The sequence below is a fragment of the Periplaneta americana genome, chromosome 12 (genome assembly GCF_040183065.1).
Source record: "Periplaneta americana isolate PAMFEO1 chromosome 12, P.americana_PAMFEO1_priV1, whole genome shotgun sequence".
Taxonomy (NCBI): Eukaryota; Metazoa; Arthropoda; class Insecta; order Blattodea; family Blattidae; genus Periplaneta; species Periplaneta americana.
In genome coordinates this window covers 175,238,359-175,263,182 of record NC_091128.1, presented here as the reverse complement: position 1 = coordinate 175,263,182, position 24,824 = coordinate 175,238,359, and the positions used below count along the sequence as shown (strand labels likewise).

General features: G+C 36.4%; 1 protein-coding gene across 2 annotated transcripts in view; it reads right to left on the bottom strand.

Annotated features, from left to right (window-relative positions):
* The window catches only part of LOC138711233 (pseudouridylate synthase RPUSD2-like), a 1,031,543-nt gene extending 1,017,571 nt beyond the window's left edge, over positions 1-13,972 (bottom strand). For both annotated transcript variants that reach the window (XM_069842639.1, XM_069842638.1), the window contains exon 1: positions 13,649-13,972. In XM_069842639.1, the coding sequence (XP_069698740.1) occupies positions 13,649-13,888 (240 nt within the window). In that variant the 5' untranslated portion in view covers positions 13,889-13,972. The remainder of the gene's footprint in view (positions 1-13,648) is intronic.
* Between the last annotated feature and the right edge of the window lie 10,852 nt (positions 13,973-24,824).

Below are 24,824 nucleotides of genomic sequence, written 5' to 3'. Positions count from 1 at the left end.
ACTTAAGAATATTTAATAATAATTTACCAATCTTTGCTTATTTAATTTACAAGTTTTTGCTCATGAAGTAGTTCTTAGAATATGTTGGTGTTCCGAATCACTTAGTCACGAAATTGAACTATTTAATACCCATCAGAGAAAAACCCAATAAAACCTATAAAAACTCAAAGAAACCCATAAAAACCCAGTAAAACCCACTGGGTTGGGTCTTTTTTTAAATACCCGGGTTTTTCTCAACCCTGACAGAAACAGAAACAGCTTCTACCCAGCAGATGTCGAAAGGAAAGGAACGAAATCCGTACTGCGCATGCGCCCGCGCTGTAAGTCGAACGACAAATAGCAAGTGTAAATAGGGACTTAAAAATAAAAAGGGGGTCCACAACTCGAAGTAATTGCAAACCACTGCTCTATACTGCATATACAGGGACATCATTTTACTTTTACTAACATTTCTAATATTAACCTGATTATACCTTTGGATTAATGATTAAAAACCGGAAACACCGTTTGCTACCCCCTTCCACGACTGGAGTTCGATGATACTGGCGTAAAATACAAACAAATCACTTTACTAGATACAGGAGGGAAGAAAAGTAGTTCACCTATTTACATAAACTAGGAAATATCGCGATTTTGAGTTTGATAATTTTAATTAGGTTTTTGCTTAACCAAAATGCAGTACTGTATTAACAATGAGTGTTTTTACTCACAACTGAGTTATCCATGCGAACGTATTCATTATGCAGTGTATATTATACTGTCTACAGCACATTAGCGTATGATCTAGAGAATGAATCATCATCATCATAAACAACACGGTTTAGGCATAAGACCTGTTCCGTCTCCATACGTGTTCTAAATGTTAAAATCAAAATTGGTCACTCCATCTCCCTTGCAGACTAAAAGACGAGCAGACAGTCAACCAAATAATATTAAGATGTGCCACACTGATAAAAGAAAGAAGAATTCTACGAGCTAGTATAATACGCACAGGTCAAACCTGGCCTCCACCTTTTGATCAGTTCACAACAACATACCTCAGAAGCTTCAGAAAATTGATAAAATCCATAGAATTTGGCAAAATGTAACAGTAACTGAAATTAGAAATAATATTAACAATGGTGGTAACCTAAAATAGAAGAAGTACAATTAGGCAACACTTGTATCTATAAGAATTTCAAGATCTCAATCAAATTGTAAATATCTTGTTCTCATGTCATAAATTATGTAACTAATTATTGTAATATTTTATGTAAAGCATGTAGTATTAGAATAATTTCGAGGGAAAAATTGTTCCGGGGCCGGGTATCGAACCCGGGACCTTTGGTTAAACGTACCAACGCTCTCCCACTGAGCTACCCGGGAACTCTACCCGACACCGATCCAATTTTTCCCTCTATATCCACAGACCTCAAAGTGGGCTGACAACCGTCAAGCAACCAACATTTGAGTGCACACTAACTCTGTGTGATTTTAAATTGTGGTTTTCTGTTACGTACAGTGACGTGTATTATGCAAATTAAGCTTTCAAGAATAACTCCCTGTAAAGTTAATTTGAATAATTTCGACCAAAGGTCCCGGGTTCGATACCCGGCCCCGGAACAATTTTTCCCTCGAAATTATTCAAATTAACTTCACAGGGAGTAATTCCTGAAAGCTTAATTTGAATGTAGTATTACTCCAATGCTGATATACAAAAAAAAAAAAAAAAAAAATCTCTTCCTAGGTCGACTGACGTCTCTCCTACCTCTTGGCTGATATTGATATATTAATTGTGGAACACGGTGTTGTTCCATTCTGGTAATACGGTCATGCCATCTATTTATATATTCATGTGTTGTTGTTGTTGTTGTTGTTGTTGTTGTTACACTTGTCATAGAATTAAGTTAAATTGAAAAATAATCATAATATGGATATTTAAACACAATTTTGAAAATGGTGGCCGATCATTTCGACACAGGCATATTTTCATTTTATCGCACTATAGACTATTGTACCTAATTCCAATTACCAGTTTCGTCCTTCGTACTGGTAACTCATCTATACTAATAATAAATCTATAGCCGAAATTTTTCTGGTAATTTTCGATTTTCCAAAAATCATTGGTCCTAACATATATAATTAACCACCCTGAAACCGAAAAGCGCTTTTTTGAAATTTTTGTTTGTATGTCTGTCTGTCTGTCTGTATGTTTGTTACCTTTTCAAGTGATAATGGCTGAACGGATTTTGATGAAAATTAGTATATAAATTAAGTTCGTTGTAACTTAGATTTTAGGCTATATGGCATTCAAAATGCGTTATTTAAAAAGGGGGGTTATAAGGGGGTCTGAATTAAATAAATCGGAATATCTCGCTTATTATTGATTTTTATGAAAAATGTTACATAACAAAAATTTCTTTAAAAATCATTTCCGATAAGTTTTAGTCTTCGAAAAATTTTGATAGAACTGATATTTAATGAGATAAATGAGTTTTAAAATTAAAATAACTGCCATCTAAGGCCGTGTAATGAAATAAAAAACAAATGACTTCGTCTATAAGGGGCCTTGGTCAACAACAATCGAAAGCTATGAATCATAGCCTACAGAGAATGTTTCTGTGTTCGTATGAAGCAATATCGGAAGCTAAATTAACCGATTTGTATAATTAATTATTATTTCACCATTGGAAAGTGTAGTTTCTCTGGATGGACATAATGCTATAATGTTATTACAGTAACTTCTGAGTGAATCGAGGACAGCTAAGATTAAAATAGCTTCTTATGCACAGAAAACTTGATAGGCTATTCTGTGTATTCGTTTCCTGTATTTCTTAAAATAATGTTTATCTCAGAAAATTAACGACCAACGAGAGTGTATTGATTTAGTATGCAGTAATAATATGTTAGCTTAGCATTTCATTATTTCATCATCATCATCATCATCCTTCATGCATTAGGAAATTGATTCCTGTAGCAGCTACTGAAATTGGTCCATCCATCTTTTCGCTGGTCTTCCAATATCTCTTCTTCCCCGAGGTTTATATTTCCAAAACTTATATGGTATCCTGTCCTCCTGCATCCTTGAAATGTGAGACATCCATGTATTTCTATATTCTTCTATTTTGTTGTTTAATTCATATATCTCAAGTTCTTCTCTTATTTCTTCGTTTCTTTTATGTTCTATTTTCCTGTAACCTGCTACGCTTCTCAAAAATTTCATCTCATTTGTTTGTAATCTAGAGGCATCTCTCTTTTTCATAACCCATGTTTCGCTTCCATATAGTAAACTGGGCACTGACATCACCTTATAAAATTTTAACAATGTATCTTTTCTAGCTTTTGATTTCAGAGTTCTTCTTATTGTTCCATTTATGTAATTAAATTTTTCTATTTTTTCTTTTATTTCATTATTTTATACTCCAAATTTTAACTATGCTCAAATGAATCGAGCTAAAATACATAAAATACATATGCATTAAATGCAATGCAAAAAATTTGGGTAATGAGCCAAGCAGATTATGTTGCCCTGTTGCAAAATAAAATTTGTTCCTCCTGAGATTCAAGAGCCCCCATAACAAATTGAAAACTTACTTATCGGGGTACATCCGTTATCAACACACTTTTTATATAATATAATATAATATAATATAATATAATATAATATAATATAATATAATATAATATAATATAATATAATATAATATAATATAATATAATATAATATAATATAATATAATATAATATAATTTAAGTTATTTGAAGGGTTCAGAACCATAGTGGGCCAAACGCCATTTACTGAATACGTAGAAAACAAGAGTTAAAATTAAGTTATTACCATAATTCAATGGAAACCTATAACAAGTAAAATAAAATATACATATTAAATCTAAATGATGTCAATGTTCATTGAACTATGGATGCATGTAATAAAAATTAAGAAACATGTTAAAGGAATTGTCATTGCACCAAATGAGTGCTCTGTGGACCAAAATGATTCCATTTTAATTATTTAAATATAATTTAAATTAAGTAACATATTAAACGATTTATCCTTCTATCAAACACGAATATTCCCTGGATCAAATATCCCATTTTAATTATGTAATTACTTTATATTTATTTCTAACGGGTGCAGCGGAGCGCACGGGTACGGCTAGTGTTGAAATAATTCTGTATCTGCTCTATAAAAGAGTACTTTACGTACTGTAAATTCAATCTTCACTTCTGCCCGATCCGAAAAGATAAAATTACTCAGACATACTATCTACTGTCCGTCCAAGTGATTATGTCGCAGGATCGTAGAAAGGGGAGAAATCACGTGACAGTTAATTACTTAACGAGGCCCTTTTATTTAAGTTATTTTAAACAGTTTTATAATAATTCCAATTCCTAACAGAAATTAATGTTTTCAGAAAAGAGCTAAGACTGCCCATCCACTAGCCTTTACAGAGGGGCGAGCAGAAGCGGGTGGGGGGATACCGGGATGCGACGTAGGCAAACGGACGACAGTACCTGTGCAAAATATGATTCAATATTGAAAGCGCTTTCGCCACTGAGAGGCGCGAACATATTTCTTGAACGTACTAAACGTGTTATACTCACTAACTGTACTGCTTACTGACTTTGACTGCATACGCGGCCTTGGTTCTGTGTGGAGGACGGTTGGGAGTTTACTAGTAGAGGGGGTGGGAGTGAAGAACATTAAAAAACTCAGGTACAATAAAAATTGAAGTAAAAATAAAATGATGCCCCCGTATAATCCATATACCCATTTCCATGTTTATTGTATGGAAAAGATTAGAATGTATCAATGGAAAACATTTAAAATGTACGCGAAAACGCGTCTTTGCAAGGAAAATTGGGGAAAGGGGCACATTACATAGAGAAGAAAGGGAAACGGACCACGTATTAAACCCACTACACTTCTGTTTCCATGGTACCGTGAGTGATGTCATCGTATTACAAGACATTTTTATTTGTAGAAGGTTCCGCTTAAACGTTCTGCGTAACAACACCGTAAGGGTAAGAAGAAACCCTTCACATGTCAGGTGACATGACCCTAATAATAACACCTGTAAGTACTTCCGCAACGTCAGAGTCGTTAAGTTTCACCTAGATTCTGAGTAATTTTCCAGCAGTATATGACATGCAGGTGCCAAAGTCTCGAACGAAAATATGTTTCATAAGGCGAAACACAAGTTCAATCCATGCAGTGATAAGTAAATGGCTCTAAAAAGGAACTAAACAATTAATCGATATTTCGCCACTTGAACCTCACATGTCAAGCGTCTAATGGAAAACTACCAACGGTTGGCAACGCAAATCAACTTAATACTAGTGACAGATTACAGCTTCTAATCGCGATTACCCGAAAATATGTGAATACACCAGGTCACGCGTGGTTCGGTTTAGTTAACAGCTGAATTACCATATAGATGTTTGTTCATAGTCTTTTTTTTTATTGTTGTTTCTTACAGTTTGAATGGGAATTTATTTATTAAAATTTGCTAGAGGTGTTATATATAATTTATTATATTATCAATTTATAATAAAACATTTTTAAATTGAATAATAAACCCTAGCTTCAACAATATAGTCGTAACAAAGACTCAAATTGAAAATCTGCAAACGGATTCGCTTAATTAAAGATTTATTCCAATGAAACATCTTTCAGCGTTCTTCTGTTGTTATCCATACATGAATAATTCCTCCGTCATTTGTTCATGAACACATTTCTTTTTACTGTTCTCCATTCTGCATTAAATTTCTCCACAGGTCTTCTAATATTAACCAAATGTCATTTTCTGACCATTCACTTCGTTTTCTTTGCTCTATCGTATACTAGAATGCAAGAGGCAATCAAACTTCACGGCGGCAACTATCACGACTTACTAAATTATGAACTTGTACATCGTTAGTGGAGGGATATTTTTTTGTCAAATTGGGCAAATTAATTGTTCAAATAAAGCTTTGTTTCTCTGTAGCAGTCATTATGCTTTGTTGTATATAATTGTTCATGTTCTGCACAATTAGTGTTAAATATAATGTTTTAACCATGAGTTTGTATATCAGTGGTGTGATAAAACATGGAATATTTAAACATGCAACATGCTTGTATTTTATTGTTCTCTAAAACTGAAAGATTATAGTAAAGTGCATTAATATGTAATTAAAAACTGTTTTTTCTTCTGCCTCACTGAATAAATTATTTTCTGAAAGTATACAAGACTTCGAACAGAATTAAATACAAAAAGGTCAGTGGTGTAACATTTCAATTTTTTTTCACATTATTCACCAACATCATACACAATCTCGCTATCGCGCTTGTGGCATACCTTACCCAGTGACATCAGAGACTGTCGGAATATAAGTGTTCAAAAACAAACTCATTAAACATTTTCTTACTGTGTACAATGCAATGCAGTAAACTGAGTATACTAACTCAATGCAAATGTTTCGAAATTGTTACTGTTTTGTTTCGCTTTACATTTGCACAGTCCGCTACTTACTTCTAGATAGTTAATCATTTTTCTTAATCACTAATATATTAGGTAAACAATAAACTGCATTAGTACTTTTGTGATCTTATCTTCCTACTAGTATATACAGTGATGGACAGAAGTATTCGTATGAACCCTTAATCGATATTAAATTCAATATTCTGACGAAATAAATGTTATAATTGTATTAATTTTTCTTTGTATCATAACATAATTTCTTATTGTTAGTGTTTACACGGAGAAATCGATGTCGAACTGAATATAATGAGATTGGCAACAGTTTGAACCATAATATGCTAGGACAGAAGTTTTCGAATATTGCAGTCGTGGGGACAAACTACACGGCAAGCATCTGTGTATACCCTCACTAGTGCTTCAAACCTCATCTTTTGATGCAGTCGATAGACTAACGAGTCACAGTGTTCTGATACGCAAAACTGTAACACGTACTAGTATAATGGGACAACTATTGAAGAAAGAAAAAAAATTATGTATTTACACAAACAACAAAAGACGAATGTGGAAATTGCTAAGGCTGTCAACAGAAGCTGTTCTACAGTGTATAGTATTATAAAAAAATGTTAGAAAACGGAAGACATTAATAAATAGAGAGCGCACAGGTCACCGACGAACTAACCAACATGGAAGAAAGAGAGGTTATTAAGGCAGTAAAGAAAAACCAAAGGTGAGTGCATCTGAAATTGCAGCTAATTTACAGGACGATTTTGGTACAATTACTCATCCTAAAACGGTAACCAGAACTCTTCAATGGGCCGGGTACAATACCAGGGTGCCGAGGAGAAATCTTGTATAAGCTACGTAAATAAAAAGAAGAGATTTCTGTTCGCAAATGAATTTGTCGGCAAAGATTTAGGGTTCTGGAACAAGGTTATATTTCCAGATGAAAGTAAATTTAATATATTTCATTCTGATGGGCAACTTTTGGTCTGGAGAAAACCGAACACAGAATTGGACCAGAAGAATATTCTATCAACAGTTAAACATGGAGGTTGGAGTGCATGCCGGCCACTGGTGTAGAAGAACTAGTATCTATTGACAATTTAACCATGGAAAAGTTCAAGTATAAGCAGATATTTTAGGACAATTTTAAGAAGAGTGCAGATAAACTTGGTCTTTCAGGGGATTATTATTTTCAGCAAGATAATGACCCAAAACATACCGCAGAAATTGTTCGTTTGTGGATTGTATACTTTACACACTCCACCCCAATCCCCTGACTTGAATCCAATCGAACTCTTGTGGTCTGAACTGGAGGAACGAGTCTGGAAACATCGAATATCCAACAAGAATCATATCAAACAGAAACTTCTAGAGGAATGGCATCAAATAGGGCAGAATATCACTGAAAAATTAGTTTCTTTCATGCCTGCACGATTGAAAGAAGTTATTCGCAGGAGAGGGTGGGCAAATAAGTACTAAAGTTTGTTTTATTTGTATTTTGTGTCTATTTCGAATACTTTTGTCCAAGCTTCTTGTAACCGAATCGTACAATGTTTTTTTTTTTTTTTTATTGAAGAGTTGATGAATTGATTATTTTCTGTATACATTTATACCATATGATAATACAATTATTTATTTTCACAAGCATTCTCTTTTCTCTTCATTACGTTCCCACCTACAAGTAATTAAAAAACTAATCATTACTTTTCCGAATACTTTTGTCCATCACTGTATATATTTTCTCTCTCATCATTTTTGCATTTGTGCTTTATGTATTTGTATCTGTAATTTTACTTCTATTTCTTATTCGCTTCTTCTCTATACATTTGTTTCTTGTAAATGTCTATTTCTATTCTGGTGGTGTGGTAGAGAAGGCCTGATGGCCTTAACTCCGCCAGATTAAATAAATAAATAAAATTGTGGTCACAACTAAATTTAAAGGTTATGAAAATTAGTTTGCAGTTAATAAATACATAACATTACAAATATTACCCAACATTCAAGTTTAATTTTCATTAGAGAAGACGTTTTATCAAATACGAATGTTTTCTAGCGTCTGAGTGAAATGAAGGTGATAATGTCAGTGAAATGGGTTCACAGTCCAGCGCCTAAAGTTACTCCGAGTTTTTTTTATTTATTTATTTACTTAATTTACTTATATATATTTATTTATTTAATTATTTCTACTGGCAGAGTTAAGGCCATAAAAACCTTCTTTTCCATTCAACCAGTATAAAAATGACAAATGCAGAAACAATATACAATTAATAATAATAATAATTATTATTATTATTATTATTATTATTATTATTATTATTATTATTATTATTATTATTATAACAATAACAAATTACCGACACAGCAATATGAATCGAAGTAATTGTTAAAATAATAGAGAAAATTTATACACTATATTAAAAATAAAAATCATATAATAGAAAAACTTTATTTTAGGTAAGCTCACAGTCAAAGTGGTCTGTTTGACAGCCGGGTTTTTAGTAAATGTCTGACAGCCCCTTAAGGTATGAGGTAGGGAGTTCCAACGACGAGAAATTGAAACGGCGAATGATGAAGAGTATCGGGAAGTGTTATGATGAGGTGTACTCAATGTACCGGTGATCTGAGATCGAGTATTTGGGTTATGGTTGGAACATAAATACGCAAGAAGAGACGACAGATACCTTGGTGATAACTTGATAATAGTTTGAAGGAAAATCCCTAGAAACCTCAACTAGGTAATATGTCCCAACCTGGGTTCGAACCCGGGCCCGCAGTTCACATTCCGACATGTAGACTATTACTCCACGCGGTAGACATATTTTATTATTCTCTTAAACTAAAAAATTGGCCTACAATAAACTACATTAATATGGACAAACATTACATTCCTATTCTACTTTGTTAAAATACTGTATAAAATAATTCGAACAGAATTATTCAGCAAAAGTGAAAGTGATTAAACTTAGCTATTTTTTTTTCCGCATTATGGTTACACATGTGCATATACTCATATATACATACAGGGTGATTCACGAGGATTTACCGTCCCTTACGGAGCTTATTTCCGAAGCCAGTCTGTGCAAAAAAGTCATATAAAATTTGTCCTAATCTCAAAAATTTCAGAATTACATTAATTTGAAGTTTTATGTAAAATATCATTATTCTTGAGTTCGAGTTTTAAGTGTAAAAGAATATTACAGACAAAGAATGAATTATTCAGAAGTATCATTTCTTTAATTAGCTAATATTCCGAAGCTAAAAATTTGTTGTGAATATAGTTGCTTCGTACAGAATTTTTTTTTTTTAGATTTTTGACTAAAAAATTACATTTTCTTACGCAATTAACACAACAATTGTTACAAATCACGCCACTCTTGTAAATTCTTTAAGATTGTACATTAGAATACATAATTAAACTGTAAAGAATCAAGTTTCTAAAGTCGTATGATTTGTAACAATTTTTTAGATAAGTGCGTAAGGATGTAATTTTTAGTTAAAAATTGAAAAACAAAATCTGTACGAAGCAATTAACAACACATTTTTAGCTTCAGAACACTAGCCAATTAAAGAAATAACACTACTGAATAGTTCACACTCTATTTGTAATATTTTTTACCATCAAAACTCAATAAAAGAGGTGTTTTAGTAACAACTTCAAATCAGTGTAACTCTGAAAATATTGAGATTAGGACAAAAGTTTGTGTGACATTTTTTGCTCAGAATGTCTTCGGAAATAAGTTCCGTAAGTGAAGGTAAATCCTCGTGAATCTCTCTGTATAAATAAATTTGCAGTTAATGAATACATGCCACCACAAATATTAGGCTTATTTTCTACGTTAAATTAAGTTTGATTACAGAAGCATTTATAGGTTAGAAAATATTTTGACCACTTTTTCATGGGCAAGGCCCTGTACAACACTTCGAGACATCGAGGTGGTTCGAAACGAACGATTATTATACCCTAATTTTCGTCCATTAGGCCGTGTCTCAGCGCGATTATCCAATCAGGCTTCTGTTCCCGAACAGACGTCTACAAACCACATGTGCTTAGAGCACTTTTTCTATCTTTTGGGAAGCCTTGAAATCAGATTTTTTTCCTGTTCTTACAGAAATAATGCAGCAAAATACAATCGATATAATAATAATTCTCTATACAATACAGTACTAGTGCAGAATGGTGATTTAGTCTCATATTTTCAGTATTATCACTATATTGAAAATAGTTTTCATATTCTAGTATAAAAAAACTCAATCTCCAGTAATTTCATCCTGTACATTTAATTTGTACTTCATTAAATAATTCTATCTTTGTTCTTGATTTCTACAAAAAATTGTCCAGTCTTTACGAATCAAGTAATATTTCAGTACGTCCGTTTTTACTATATTGTAAGTAATTGTAATTTTCAATGCATTATCAATATTGTAGTCGTAATCTCTTGGTAGAGGGGAAGAAAAGGCCTGATGCCTTATCTCTACGAGGTTAAATAAATAAATGGATACATAAATAAATAATTATGGAGATCGACTCAATCAATTTTCGATATTTTCTGAAAACCCCTAATTTTTACCCCTTTTTCAAAAGAACTTAGAAAAAAAGTAGTGAGATGACCTAACCTAAATTTTGACTTATTTCTTTATTTATTTATATATTTATTTATTTAACCTGATAGAGATAAGGCCATCAGGTCTTCTCTTCCCCTCTACCAGGGGGTTACAACTACAATATTAAGAATACAATTACAATTATAATTACAATTAATATTAAATTTACAAATACAATAAAAATCAAAGTACTAAAAAATTAACTGATTAATAAAAGCTAGACAGTTTATTATAAAAGTTAACAAGAGAAAAACATTTTTTTTATTAATTAAGTAAAAATTAAACCTACTCTACGCAGTAAGAAAATGCTTAATAAGCTTGCTTTTGAACGCTACTAAATTCCGACAGTCTCTGATGTCACTGGGTAGGGTATTCCACAAGCGCGAGAGCGAGATTGTGTATGATGATGAATACGATGATGTCTTACGTGTTGGTATGGCTAGTATGCGGCTATTTTGCGTGCGTGTGAAGAGATTATGATATGATGACAGGTAGGTGTAGGTAGGTAGGTGTAGAGGCGTGAAGGACTTGGAAAAGGAGAACAAGAGAATCGTCAATCTGCATCAATCTGACAAACATATCATCTCTCTTACCTTAGTAGTTCGGTGCATTGATGACTAAGTAGAAGGTTAGGTTAGATTAGGTTAGGTTAGGTTAGGTTAGGTCATCTCGCTACTTTTTTTTGCCTATCTCCTTTTGAGAAAGGGTGTAAAAATTGGGGGTTTTGAGAAAGAAATCGAAGATCAATGGTGGAGTGAATCTTCACAATTACCAATAAATATATAAATAAATACTAAATATTTCAATTTTGACCAGAAATTGACAGAAAGCTAAATAATCCATCGTCGTGTGATCTCAGTTAATCCGTTTGTCAAGAACTTCAGACGCGTGAAGTTCTAAGACAAGAATTAATAAACAAGATTTACATGATAATATACAAACTCGTTAATATTGTAAAACGGATTAGCAAGAAGCCATATTTCAAGAACAGATTTAGATTTGCTTTGCGTCATAATATGGACATTATTTGGTAGTTTATTGAACATATAAACTGCAATGATAAAAAAAAAGACTTCATACTTTCACTTCGTCTAACATGGGGAGGTCCACGCCTGTGGAGTAACGGTTAGCGCGTCTGGCCGCGAAATCAGGTGGCCCGGGTTCGATTCCCGGTCGGGGCAAGTTACCTGGTTGAGGTTTTTTCCGGGGTTTTCCCTCAACACAATATGAGCAAATGCTGGGTAACTTTCGGTGCTGGATCCCGGATTCATTTCACCGGCATTATCACCTTCATCTCATTCAGACGCTAAATAACCTCAGATGTTGATAAAGCGTCGTAAAATAACCCTCTTTAAAAAAAAAACATGGGGAGGAACTAAAGGTGATTATTCCTGGTTCGATAACTATGGAATTGAGACTAAGTCCAAATTGTGTGAATTAATTTTAGTAAGTATAAGACAATAAAATATGTGCTGTTTAACAATTGTGAGAATATTAAGATCTTTGAATAAAGAAAACAATACGTAAGGCCGTCTTTTGGAGAATAAGAATTTCGGTCGATAATTGTGAGATTTCTTTCCAAAGCTCACTATTTAGACGAAACGCGAATTTCTGCTGCCATCGCTACAAGCAAAAATCAAATAGGAATTTATACCTACATTATTTTTCATGTAATTTGGACCCTCTTGGACAATTTCTGTTGCGGTTCTGTGGATATATTGTTTCATGGAAAGAAAGTAGATCATTTTTGCTCTGGATTTAATTAATTTTGGAAAAAAAAAATTGCATTCTTTTCATTGAGAATTCACAGGGATTTAGAATTATTTTGCTTAAAATGTCACCCGTGGAAACCTAACCTCAAAAAATGTATGAATCTAGTCTTATTTGAAAACTTCGAACTTTAGAGATCATGATTTTGGAAGGAAAGCTAATATTGTGATTAGGGACTATAGTCTGCCAGAAGACACGTATTGAGACGCTTCGTATGCAGGATCTTTGAATAAAGAAAGCAATACGTAAGGCCATCTTTTGGAGAATAAGAATTTCGGTCGATAATTGTGAGCTTTCTTTCCAAACTCACTATTTCCAAAAATCTGTTTTTAGACGAAACGCGAATTTCTGCTGCCTTCGCTACCAGCAAAAATCAAATAGGAATTTATACCTACATTATTTTTCATGTAATTTGGCCCCTCTTGGACAATTTCTGTTGCGGTTCTGTGGATATATTGTTTCATGGAAAGAAAGTAGATCATTTTTGCTCTGGATTTAATTACTTTTGAAAAAAAATTGCATTCTTTTCATTGAGAATTCACAGGGATTTAGAATTATTTTGCTTAAAATGTCACCCGTGGAAACCTAACCTCAAAAATGTATGAATCTAGTCTTATTTGAAAACTTCGAACTTTAGAGATCGTGATTTTGGAAGGAAAGCTAATATTGTGATTAGGGACTATAGTCTGCCAGAAGACACGTATTGAGACGCTACGTATGCAGGTCAGTTTCGACCTGTGACACTGCCTCACGTTCCTCAGTCGCGGCGACACCTGCACGTGTCTCCAGAAATAACACACATCACGTCAGTTCGCCGACGACGTGTCACGTACCTTGCGAGGACGCTGGGTCGACGCCGATGCCGACGCGGCCGCCGCCGCCGCCACGGAGGCCGCCTGGGAGGCGGTGACGAAGGTGCGGAGAGCGGCGAGAGGTGCGGGGGGCAGCCCCAGCACGTGCACGGGGGGCGGATGAAGGGGCTGCGGCTGCAGACCGGGGTGATGGTGCAAGGGCACTGCCACCATCTTCTGGAGGGGTACGCCCCAGGGCAGGATCCACGGGTGGTGCTGCATGCTGGCCACGGCACCGCGACCGCTACTACGACAACGGGTCCATGCCTACGAGGCGCTGCGGCCCGACTGAGCGGCCAGGCGTCCGAGCGCCGCGCATGCGCACCGCGACGCCCATCGATCCGCGCCGCCACGGCGCGCGCAGCCGCGGGGTGGAGCGATGGTGCAATGACAGCTGGCAGGGGAAACTGCGCCGGGCGTCGATCACTGGTACCTCGCAGCCTAACAGAGGCGTCTCATATATTGTATCGGGAACTGAACCCCTGTCTCTCCAGGTAACTAGATCGGTCGTGGTAATGAAAAGTACGTAAGTTCACCGTCACAAAACTGAATTACTGACCGCCGGGCATCGATCACTGGTACCTCGCAGCCTAACAGAGGCGTCTCATATATTGTATCGAGAACTGAACCCCTGTCTCTCCAGGTAACTAGATCGGTCGTGGTAATGAAAAGTACTTAAGTTCACCGCCATAAAACTGAATTACCGATCGCGTGCTTCGATCACTAGTACCTGGCAGCCTAACAAAGGCGTCGCATATATTGTATCGAGAACTGAACCCCTGTCTCTCCAGGTAACTAGATCTGTCGTGGTAATGAAAAGTACCTAAGTTCACCGTCATAAAACTGAATTACTGACCGCCGGGCATCGATCACTGGTACCTCGCAGCCTAACAGAGGCGTCTCATATAATGTATCGAGAACTGAACCCCTGTCTCTCCAGGTAACTAGATCGGTCGTGGTAATGAAAAGTACCTAAGTTCACCGTCATAAAACTGAATTACTGACCGCCGGGCATCGATCACTGGTACCTCGCAGCCTAACAGAGGCGTCTCATATATTGTATCGAGAACTGAACCCCTGTCTCTCCAGGTAACTAGATCGGTCGTGGTAATGAAAAGTACCTAAGTTCACCGTCATAAAACTGAATTACTGACCGCCGGGCATCGATCACTAGTACCTGGCAGCCTAACAAAGGCGTCGCATATATTGTATCGAGAACTGAACCCCTGTCTCTCCAGGTAACTAGATCGGTCGTGGTAATGAAAAGTACGTAAGTTCACCGTCATAAAACTGAATTACTGACCGCCGGGCATCGATCACTGGTACCTCGCAGCCTAACAGAGGCGTCTCATATATTGTATCGAGAACTGAACCCCTGTCTCTCCAGGTAACTAGATCGGTCGTGGTAATGAAAAGTACGTAAGTTCACCGTCATAAAACTGAATTACTGACCGCCGGGCATCGATCACTGGTACCTCGCAGCCTAACAGAGGCGTCTCATATATTGTATCGAGAACTGAACCCCTGTCTCTCCAGGTAACTAGATCGGTCGTGGTAATGAAAAGTACGTAATTTCACCGTCATAAAACTGAATTACTGACCGCCGGGCATCGATCACTAGTACCTCGCAGCCCAACAGAGGTGCCTCATATATTGCGTCGGGAACTGAACCCCTGTCCCTCCAGGTAACTAGATCGGTCGTGGTAATGAAAAGTACGTAAGTTCACCGTCATAAAACTGAATTACTGACCGCCGGGCATCGATCACTAGTATCTCTCAGCCTAACAAAGGCGTCTCATATATTGTATCGAGAACTGAACCCCTGTCTCTCCAGGTAACTAGATCGGTCGTGGTAATGAAAAGTACGTAAGTTCACCGTCATAAAACTGAATTACTGACCGCCGGGCATCGATCACTAGTATCTCGCAGCCTAACAAAGGCGTCTCATATATTGTATCGAGAACTGAACCCCTGTCTCTCCAGGTAACTAGATCGGTCGTGGTAATGAAAAGTACGTAAGTTCACCGTCATAAAACTGAATTACTGACCGCCGGGCATCGATCACTGGTACCTCGCAGCCTAACAGAGGCGTCTCATATATTGTATCGAGAACTGAACCCCTGTCTCTCCAGGTAACTAGATCGGTCGTGGTAATGAAAATACGTAAGTTCACCGTCATAAAACAGAATTACTGACCGCCGGGCATCGATCACTAGTACCTCGCAGCCCAACAGAGGTGCCTCATATATTGCGTCGGGAACTGAACCCCTGTCCCTCCAGGTAACTAGATCGGTCGTGGCCATGAAAGGTACGTAAGTTCACCACCATAAAACTGAATCACTGACCGCCGGGCATCGATCACTAGTACCTCGCAGCCCAACAGAGGTGCCTCATATATTGCGTCGGGAACTGAACCCCTGTCCCTCCAGGTAACTAGATCGGTCGTGGGCATGAAAGGTACGTAAGTTCACCACCATAAAACTGAATCACTGACCGCCGGGCATCGATCACTAGTACCTCGCAGCCTAACACAGGTGTCTCATATATTGCGTCGGGAACTGAACCCCTGTCCCTCCAGGTAACTAGATAGGTCGTGGCCATGAAAGGTACATAAGTTCACCGCCATAAAACTGAATCACTGACCGCCGGGCATCGATCACTAGTACCTCGCAGCCTAACAGAGGTGCCTCATACAATCCGTCGGAAACTGAACTCCTGTCCCTCTGGGTGGCCTTGAAAAGTACGTAAGTTCACCGCCATAAAAGTGAATTACTAGATAACACAAGTGGCTGCTTTTATCACTGCTTTAAACAGGCAGGAAGTATACACAGCAAAACTAACTGATGTTCTCTTTAGACACAACATGAAAGAAAAGCCTTTGCAAAGTCCAATTTTGCACATTTATAGAAGTGCAGATAGGCTGAAAAATAAATATTCCAAGACTGAAAAATAAATATTCCAGAATCCTGTCCACCTACCTTTCAAACTATAAATAAAATTGAACCCTTCTAGATGAGTGATCCTCAACCTTTCAGAGATCGCGGCCCGGCAAATTCTATTTCTATAAAACGAAGGCCCGGTCCCAATAAATTAACTCATAAATACCTTCCGAGTTTCTTTATACATTTAACTAGCATATACTTACTCACTTATTGGCTTTTAAGGAACCCGGAGGTTCATTGCCGCCCTCACATAAGCCCGCCTTTGGTCCCTATCCTGACCAAGATTAATCCAGTCTCTACCATCATATCCCATCTCCCTCAAATCCATTTTAATATTATCTTCCAATCTACGTCTCGTCCCCCCCAAAGGTCTTTTTCCCTCCGGCCTTCCAACTAACACTCTATATGCATTTCTGGATTCGCCCATTCTTGCTACACGTCCTCCCCATCTCAAACGTCTGGATTTAATGTTCCTAATTATGTCACGTGAAGAATACAATGCGTGCAGTTCTGCGTTGTGTAACTTTCTCCATTCTCCTGTAACTTCATCCCTCTTAGCCCCAAATATTTCCCTAAGAACCATATTCTCAAACAACCTTAATCTCTGTTCCTCTCTCAAAGTGAAAGTCCAAGTTTCACAACCATACAGAACAACCGGTAATACAGGGACATCATTTTATTTTTACTTCAATTTTTATTGTATCTGAGTTTTTGAATGTACTTCACTCCCATCCCTTCTACTAATGAAGTACCAACTGTCAACACAGAATCAAGGCCGCATATACTAAACAGCTCTGAGTTAGTGAGTATAGTACGTTCCAGAAATATGTTTGCGTTTTCCAGTGACGAAAGAGCTTTCAATATTGAATCATATTTTCGCACAGGTACTGTCCGTTTGCCTACGTCGCATCCCGATTTCCCCCACCTGCTTCTGCTTACCCCTCTGTAAAAGCTGGGCTGTCTTAGCTCTTTTCTGAAAACATTAATTTCTGTTAGGAATTGGACGTTTACGTAATATTACACAACTGTTTAAAATAACTTAAATAAAAGGATCTCGTTAAGTAATTAACTGTCACGTGATTTCCCCCTTTCTACGATCCTGCGGCATAACCACTTGGACGGACGGTAGATAGCATGTCTGAGTAATTTTATCTTTTCGGATCGGGCAGAAGTGAAGATAGAATTTACAATACATAAGGTACACTTTTATAGAGTAGGTACAGAATTATTTCAACATGATTACTAGTACGAAGGACGAAACTGGCAATTGGAATTAGATGCAATAGACTATAGTGCGATAATATGCACAAAAGAACTGAAGCCTGTATCGAAATGAACGGCCACCATTTTCAAAAATGTGTTTAAATATCCATATTATGATTATTTTTCAATTTAGCTTCATTCTCTATATTGTACGCTAATGTGCTGTAGACAGTATAAAATACATTGCATAATGAATACGTTCGCATGGATAGCTCAGTTCGTGTGTAAAAACAGTTATTCTTAATACAGTACTACATTTTGATTAAACAAAAATGTAATCCAAATTATTGAACTCAAAATCGCGATATTTCCTAGTTTACGTAAATAGATGAAGTATTTTTCTTCCCTCCTATACCTAGTAAAGTGATTTGTTTGTGTTTTACGCCAGTATCATCAAACTCCAGTCGTGGAAGGGGGTAGCGAACGGTGTTTTCGGTCCTCTAAAGGTATAGCCAGGTTAATATTAAAAATGATAGTAAAAATAAAATGATGTCCCTGTATAACTGTTTTATAAATTCTAACTTTCAGATTTTTTGACAGCAGACTAGAAGACAAAAGCTTCTCCTTTAACTAGCATATAAGTATTAATAATTAAATATGGCGTACGTAATCTTAAGATTTAAAGAGTACCAGTAGTTGAAACTTGGGAAATAATTTCATTTTCTATTTTAAGTGCAACTCTTTAACGCATGAAGAATTCAATGGGTTTGTAGACTAAACTGGAATGTTTTGTTATGAAGTAGTCGAAATAGTAGCGATGGTTTCATAGCTACATTTCCCGGAAGAGTAGCACAAATGACACATAGAGGTCGTGGCACTTGGTCATTTTTTTATTTATTTTAGTACGTAGATTATTTACGCCGCTTTATCAACATCTAGGTTATTTAGCGTCTGAATGTGATGAAGGTGATAATGCCGGTTAAATGAGTCCGGGGTCCAGCACCGAAAGTTACCCAGCATTTGCTCATATTGGGTTGAGGGAAAACCGCGCAAAAAACCTCAACCAGGTAACTTGCCCCGACCGGGAATCGAACCCGGGTCACCTGGTTTCGCGGCCAGACGCGCTAACCGTTACTCCACAGGTGTGGACAATTGGTCAGTGTAAGGGCATTGTACTAAATCAAATTTTATGCGTTTGTCCATGTACTTAAGACTGAACGCAGATTCTTTTTTCTTCTTCTGTCTATTAGTAGTTTTTCCCTCCTTTTGCTTATCCTGGAGATCGCTCTTCTATGGACTTCAGTACGATATTTCTTAATTAAAAAATTAGGCAAAGTCCCTTGTCTTTTATTCATACTTACTTACTTACTGGCTTTTAAGAAACCCGCAGGTTCATTACCGCCCTCACATAAGCCCGCCATCGGTCCCTATCCTGTGCAAGATTAATCCAGTCTCTATCAACATATCCCACCTCCCTCAAATCCATTTTAATATTATCTTCCCATTTACGTCTCGGCCTCCCCAAAGATCTTTTTCCCTCGGGCCTCCCAACTAACACTCTATATGCATTTCTGGATTCGCCCATACGTGCTACATGCCCTGCCCATCTCAAACGTCTGGATTTTAAGTTCCTAATTATGTCAGGTGAAGAATACAATGCGTGCAGTTCTGCGTTGTGTAACTTTCTCCATTCTCCTGTAACTTCATCCCTCTTAGTCCCAAATATTTCCCTATGCACCTTATTCTCAAACACCCTTAACCTATGTCCCTCTCTCAAAGTGAGAGTCCAAGTTTCACAACCATACAGAACAACCGGTAATATAACTGTTTTATAAATTCTAACTTTCAGATTTTTTGACAGCAGACTGGATGATAAAAGCTTCTCAACCGAATAATAACACGCATTTCCCATATTTATTCTGCGTTTAATTTCCTCCCGAGTATCATTTATATTTGTTACTGTTGCTCCCAGGTATTTGAATTTGGCCACCTCTACAAAGGATAAATTTCCAATTTTTATATTTCCATTTCGTACAATATTCTCGTCACGAGACATAATCATATACTTCTTCTTTTCGGGATTTACTTATATTAATATTTAAATCTGAATGCCTATTACTTAAAAAAAACACAACATTCGGGTTTTGAAACAAGCACTTACACACTGAAAGAAGAACTTGCGAAAAAAAAAATATTCAGTATCACTGTTCAGTATCGATAATAGGTTACAGACTGTCTTAAATTTTCAATTTAAGTGAAAAAAATTTTATTTTACTTCCCAGCAACATCTGCAACACGCATCTAGGGCATTTCGTAATCGAAAATTTCGTCACCGTTATAGTTCGTCACCTATTTTTCGTCAGTTTTTTGGTCATCAAATACATTTTATCATGTTTCTTGTCACTGAGGAGATTTTGTCACCGAACATATTTCGTCATCATATTCATATTGTCATCTTTTTTATACTGAGGGGATTTCGTCACCTAAATAATACAGAAAATTACGTTTAGGCTATTTTATTATGAGTCTAAAACTATCACTGTATTATTCTAATGCTTTCTATTAACATGGATTTTGAACTTGTTTACATTCATCTTGTTTTATGGCACTATTTTGTGGAGAATCAAACAGCGTATTTAATTTTTATCTGAATGTAATTTTTGTATAATGTATTTAGTATCGTTTACAGTATATTAACTAATTAATGTATTTATCAGTGCTGCATTGGAGTTAAATCGCTCGCTTCAACTCGGTCGAGTGTCGCACCCTCGAGTGAGATACGATCGGTCGTGATACGCTCGTAATAAATAGAAGCACAGTACAAGGTCATCTCACCGACATGTCTTGTCTTGTATGGAAGGCGACAGATAAGATACACATATGTTTTGCTCACACGGTAAAAATAAGGCTTTATTTTCTGCCTTTATGACAAACGTTTAATGGAACGTACCAAAACAGGAACATGAAGTTATAAATAAAATAGTATGAAAAACTTCCATATACAGTTATTATTGCTAATTAATAATTATGCAATATTTGATTTACCACATATATAATATGATAGGTCCATACATAGTGTTCCGCCTATATACTGCGACAATGTAGAAACGTTTTACAAAATAGTATTGATATAGCAGTAGATTAATAACAATATTAGTACAGAGATAACGTCACAGAAAATATAATAAAACGAATAATCATGCTGCACAACTGTTACAGACGCAAAGATTGATACACTAGTTATTATTATTATTATTATTATTATTATTATTATTATTATTATTATTACTACTAGAAAACTTGATACAGTTCTTGCATTATCGTGATTGTGTTCTCCGTTTATAATAATTACATTTACATCCAATAACATCTATCAGATGTGGCAAAAACAAAATCACTCTTGAGTGGAGAGAAAAAAAAACAATTATGTACAACATTTATATTACATTTTAAAGCAAGTTTTGTAGTTCTACTATGGAGGGATTAGTTAAACACCGCAAAGTTTTGAAATGATAAACATCTATGATGTTACTACACAGTTCATCACTGTAACAAGAACGAATGTCTAACGCTCGGCATATACCGTTCGAGGATTTATCGCTCGTGACAATTTTACCCATCATGCATGTGCGCTACCTATCGGATTATGCTATGAACTACTTGGCGCTCGAGCGAAAACATCCGATGCAGACCTCTGATATTTATATTGTAACTATGACTCAATCCTACTACTACTTCTTTACAATATTGTATTTTATCTCTATATAATGTATTTAACATGTAACAAACTACAACCCTAATATACCAAAAAGGCAAAGCAGGGTTACAATATTTGGATGATGATGATAATGATGATGATAATAATAATAATAATAATAATAATAATAATAATAATAATAAAATGGCCAAATCATTGCTTTAACGTTCTGGTTGTTTTTCTGGCGTAAACAATATTATACTTGTCAAAAATATTCACCACATATACGCGCACACACAAAGTGCATTAGCCGTTTGACCATTCTGCTGAGGTTAATAAATATGCGGGCTTTTGTATGTCCTGACCGCAATTATTCCGGCTATGTATCGCCACCGATCCAAATTTCTGTGCAGACGGAAGATTAACTTTTTTCCAGACATACCAAAAACAACTAAGCACGTATACAATGTTGCAGAGCGTAGTTTTACTGTAACACTCTGGTCGTTTGTCTGTATAGTTGAAACAAGAGAATGAACAAATTTTAAGTGTTGCACTTTGTAATAAAAATCAGTTTTTTTTCTATCGCAGTAAATTAAACTACATAGTCAGTCATAACTAGACAGTGGATGCGGGATGAGTTATCGTTGAATCCAGGTGCACATTTACTATATGTTACATTTTTTTCATCAGGACCATTAGCTGAAGAGGTTTTAAACGTGAAAAGACGACGTCAACATGCTACTGTATCTCCGTACAGTCAGAAGGAAAAGAAAAATAATGTACTGTAGTACATACCTTGCAAGTTCAGTCCTCGTCATCATTGATGCAATTACCAGCGTTGCAGTAAACGACGATATATTCTCGTAAGTTGTCGAAGCTGAATCGTCTTCGCCTATCGCTTAATAGTAATATGCGTTACAAGAGCGGTATGTTGAAGTTTTCATGTTCGAGGAAAAGTTTGAAAAAGCGAAACGTAGTTGAGCTTTTTTAATTTCCGAGAATTGAAAGAAAACATACCGCTCGTGTATCGTACATTATTTTGTGCGAAGATCGTTTATTACATACCTGAAAGAGGAATTTCTAATTAGTTGCAATGAAATCTCCATCTTGGTTTCCGTTCAATGACGCCAAATTTGCAAAACAAAAATATTGTGACTTTTATTTCATCTCACAACAATGAAATTTTATTCTTCCAACAATAATTCCTTCCTACAATTCACCTTAAACGCTCTCGTCAACAATTGGATCTTCACTCAACACAGTATTCGTTATAGCACTCCACCGACGACAATGACAATTTACTTGGACTATTACCCACAACAATGAACTGTTAATCTTAACTAATATTTACAAAGCACTATTTACAAATCAGAACTACCAGTTCTCAGTTCACAGTTCTTCTATCTCAGTCACTCGAGTTCACAGTATCTCGAACCACAGACCTTCAGAGACAGTTCACTGTACTCGAACTCAGGTCCCTCCAACTGCGGTCCACTGCACTCGAACTCAGGCCTTCGGATGCTGACGCAGATGCGGACGCACACTCGAGTCGAACTCCGGCACACAAGTCTGGCTTGCTTGCTCTGGCTTACTGACTGAATAACTGAAAACTACTCGAGTTCGCTGGCGCTTCTTCTTTTATAGCAGAATCATAGTTGCGAGAAATTTCTACAGGTGTGTAGAGAATTATCTGGATATCTCCACTTCGACGCACTTCTGGAAGGGTCGGGAAGGTCCATTCCCCCTTACTCCGCATGCAGCAGTTGCGCGCGCACTCTCGCTCCACTCTCTCGCCGCGTTGGCCCTTTCCCCTCTCCGCCGCGCGCCATTCCTCATGCTTCATGAAACCCGCGCGATATGCTCTCTCTCGCGGGACGCTGGTCGTGAGTTCGAATCTCACGTCGCTGTCACAATATCTATCTTCAACATTGTTGCTTTAAAATGTTTTCTGTGTTTACTATACTCCAGCAGGCCGTGATATACGTCTGTCTTTCCCCCCCCCCCAGTCTATAAATGCGAACTTAAAACAAACGGTAAGGTTATGTAATGATTGAGAGTTTACTTAATTTTTGCAAATATTTAAAAACAATAATTAACAGTGCAATTTAGGTGAAATTGCAGTGGTAAGTTTCCAATTTATAATTATTACTATATTGAACGTCTCTAAAAATAATATGTTAAAAGCCTAAAGCAGTAAAATGAATGTGGCGCTTAAGCGGTAACAAGAGGGAAATTGTTATGTGTGTTAGGTTGGGAATACTGAATGTGGAATTTTAGACTTTCCGCGGATTGGTTTTGTGCGGAAACCAAGCAAATACGAACGATCTCGCACAAACAGTTTTTGTATCGAGAGAATTTCTGAAGAAAAACTCTAAAATGGGGATCACTCAATTTCTTTAGAGCAATATTTGTACTGAGCATCATGTTGCACGTGTCGTTAGACCCGCACAACTAAATGATGATGATTTAGATGATTATGATGATGTAGATGGTTTTTCAGATTTCATTTCAACGCATTTCCTGTGCGATGTACTGTTGCAATGTTTCTCTATAGCCTGAGTTGTTCTGGTTTTTATTTCAATTTTACATACATTACACACGATATTGTCTTCGTTAGTACATAAAACGTCACTCTCATACTTCTTAATTGCATTTCGTAGACCATCTCTGAGCGAATTACGACACAACTTCACTTTTCCTTAAGTCATCTCGCATCCACTGCCTAGTCATAATACTGGTCAACAATGATTTTGTTACATATTCAATTTCTGCTGTTTCTTATGTAATTTAGTAGTATTTATTTATTTAACCTGGTAGAGATAAGGCCGTCAGGCCTTCTCTGCCCCTCTACCAGGAGGTTCCAACTACAATATCAACAATAAAATTACAATTAGTATTAAATTTACAATTACAATTACAAATAATATTACAATTAGTATTAAATTTACAATTACAATAAAATCAAAGTACGAAAAGATTACCTGAATAATTAAAGCTAGATAATTTATCATAGAGAAACAAAGAATATTTTATATTTACTGAATTACAAATTAAATCTAGAATAACAAAATTGTATTGTGTGATGAAATTACTGAATACTGAAATATTTTGTGATAGATTAAAGAAACTATTTACAAGTAATCAATTACTGAGCAAGTGCCTAGTAAGTTTTCGTTTGAATTCAATTTTATTTCGACAGTCCCTGATGCTAGCAGGTAGCGAATTCCAGAGTCTTGGCAGGGCTATTGTGAAAGAAGATGAGTATGAGGAGGTGCGATGGGATGGTATTGTTAGTATTGTTTCATGGCGAGAGCGT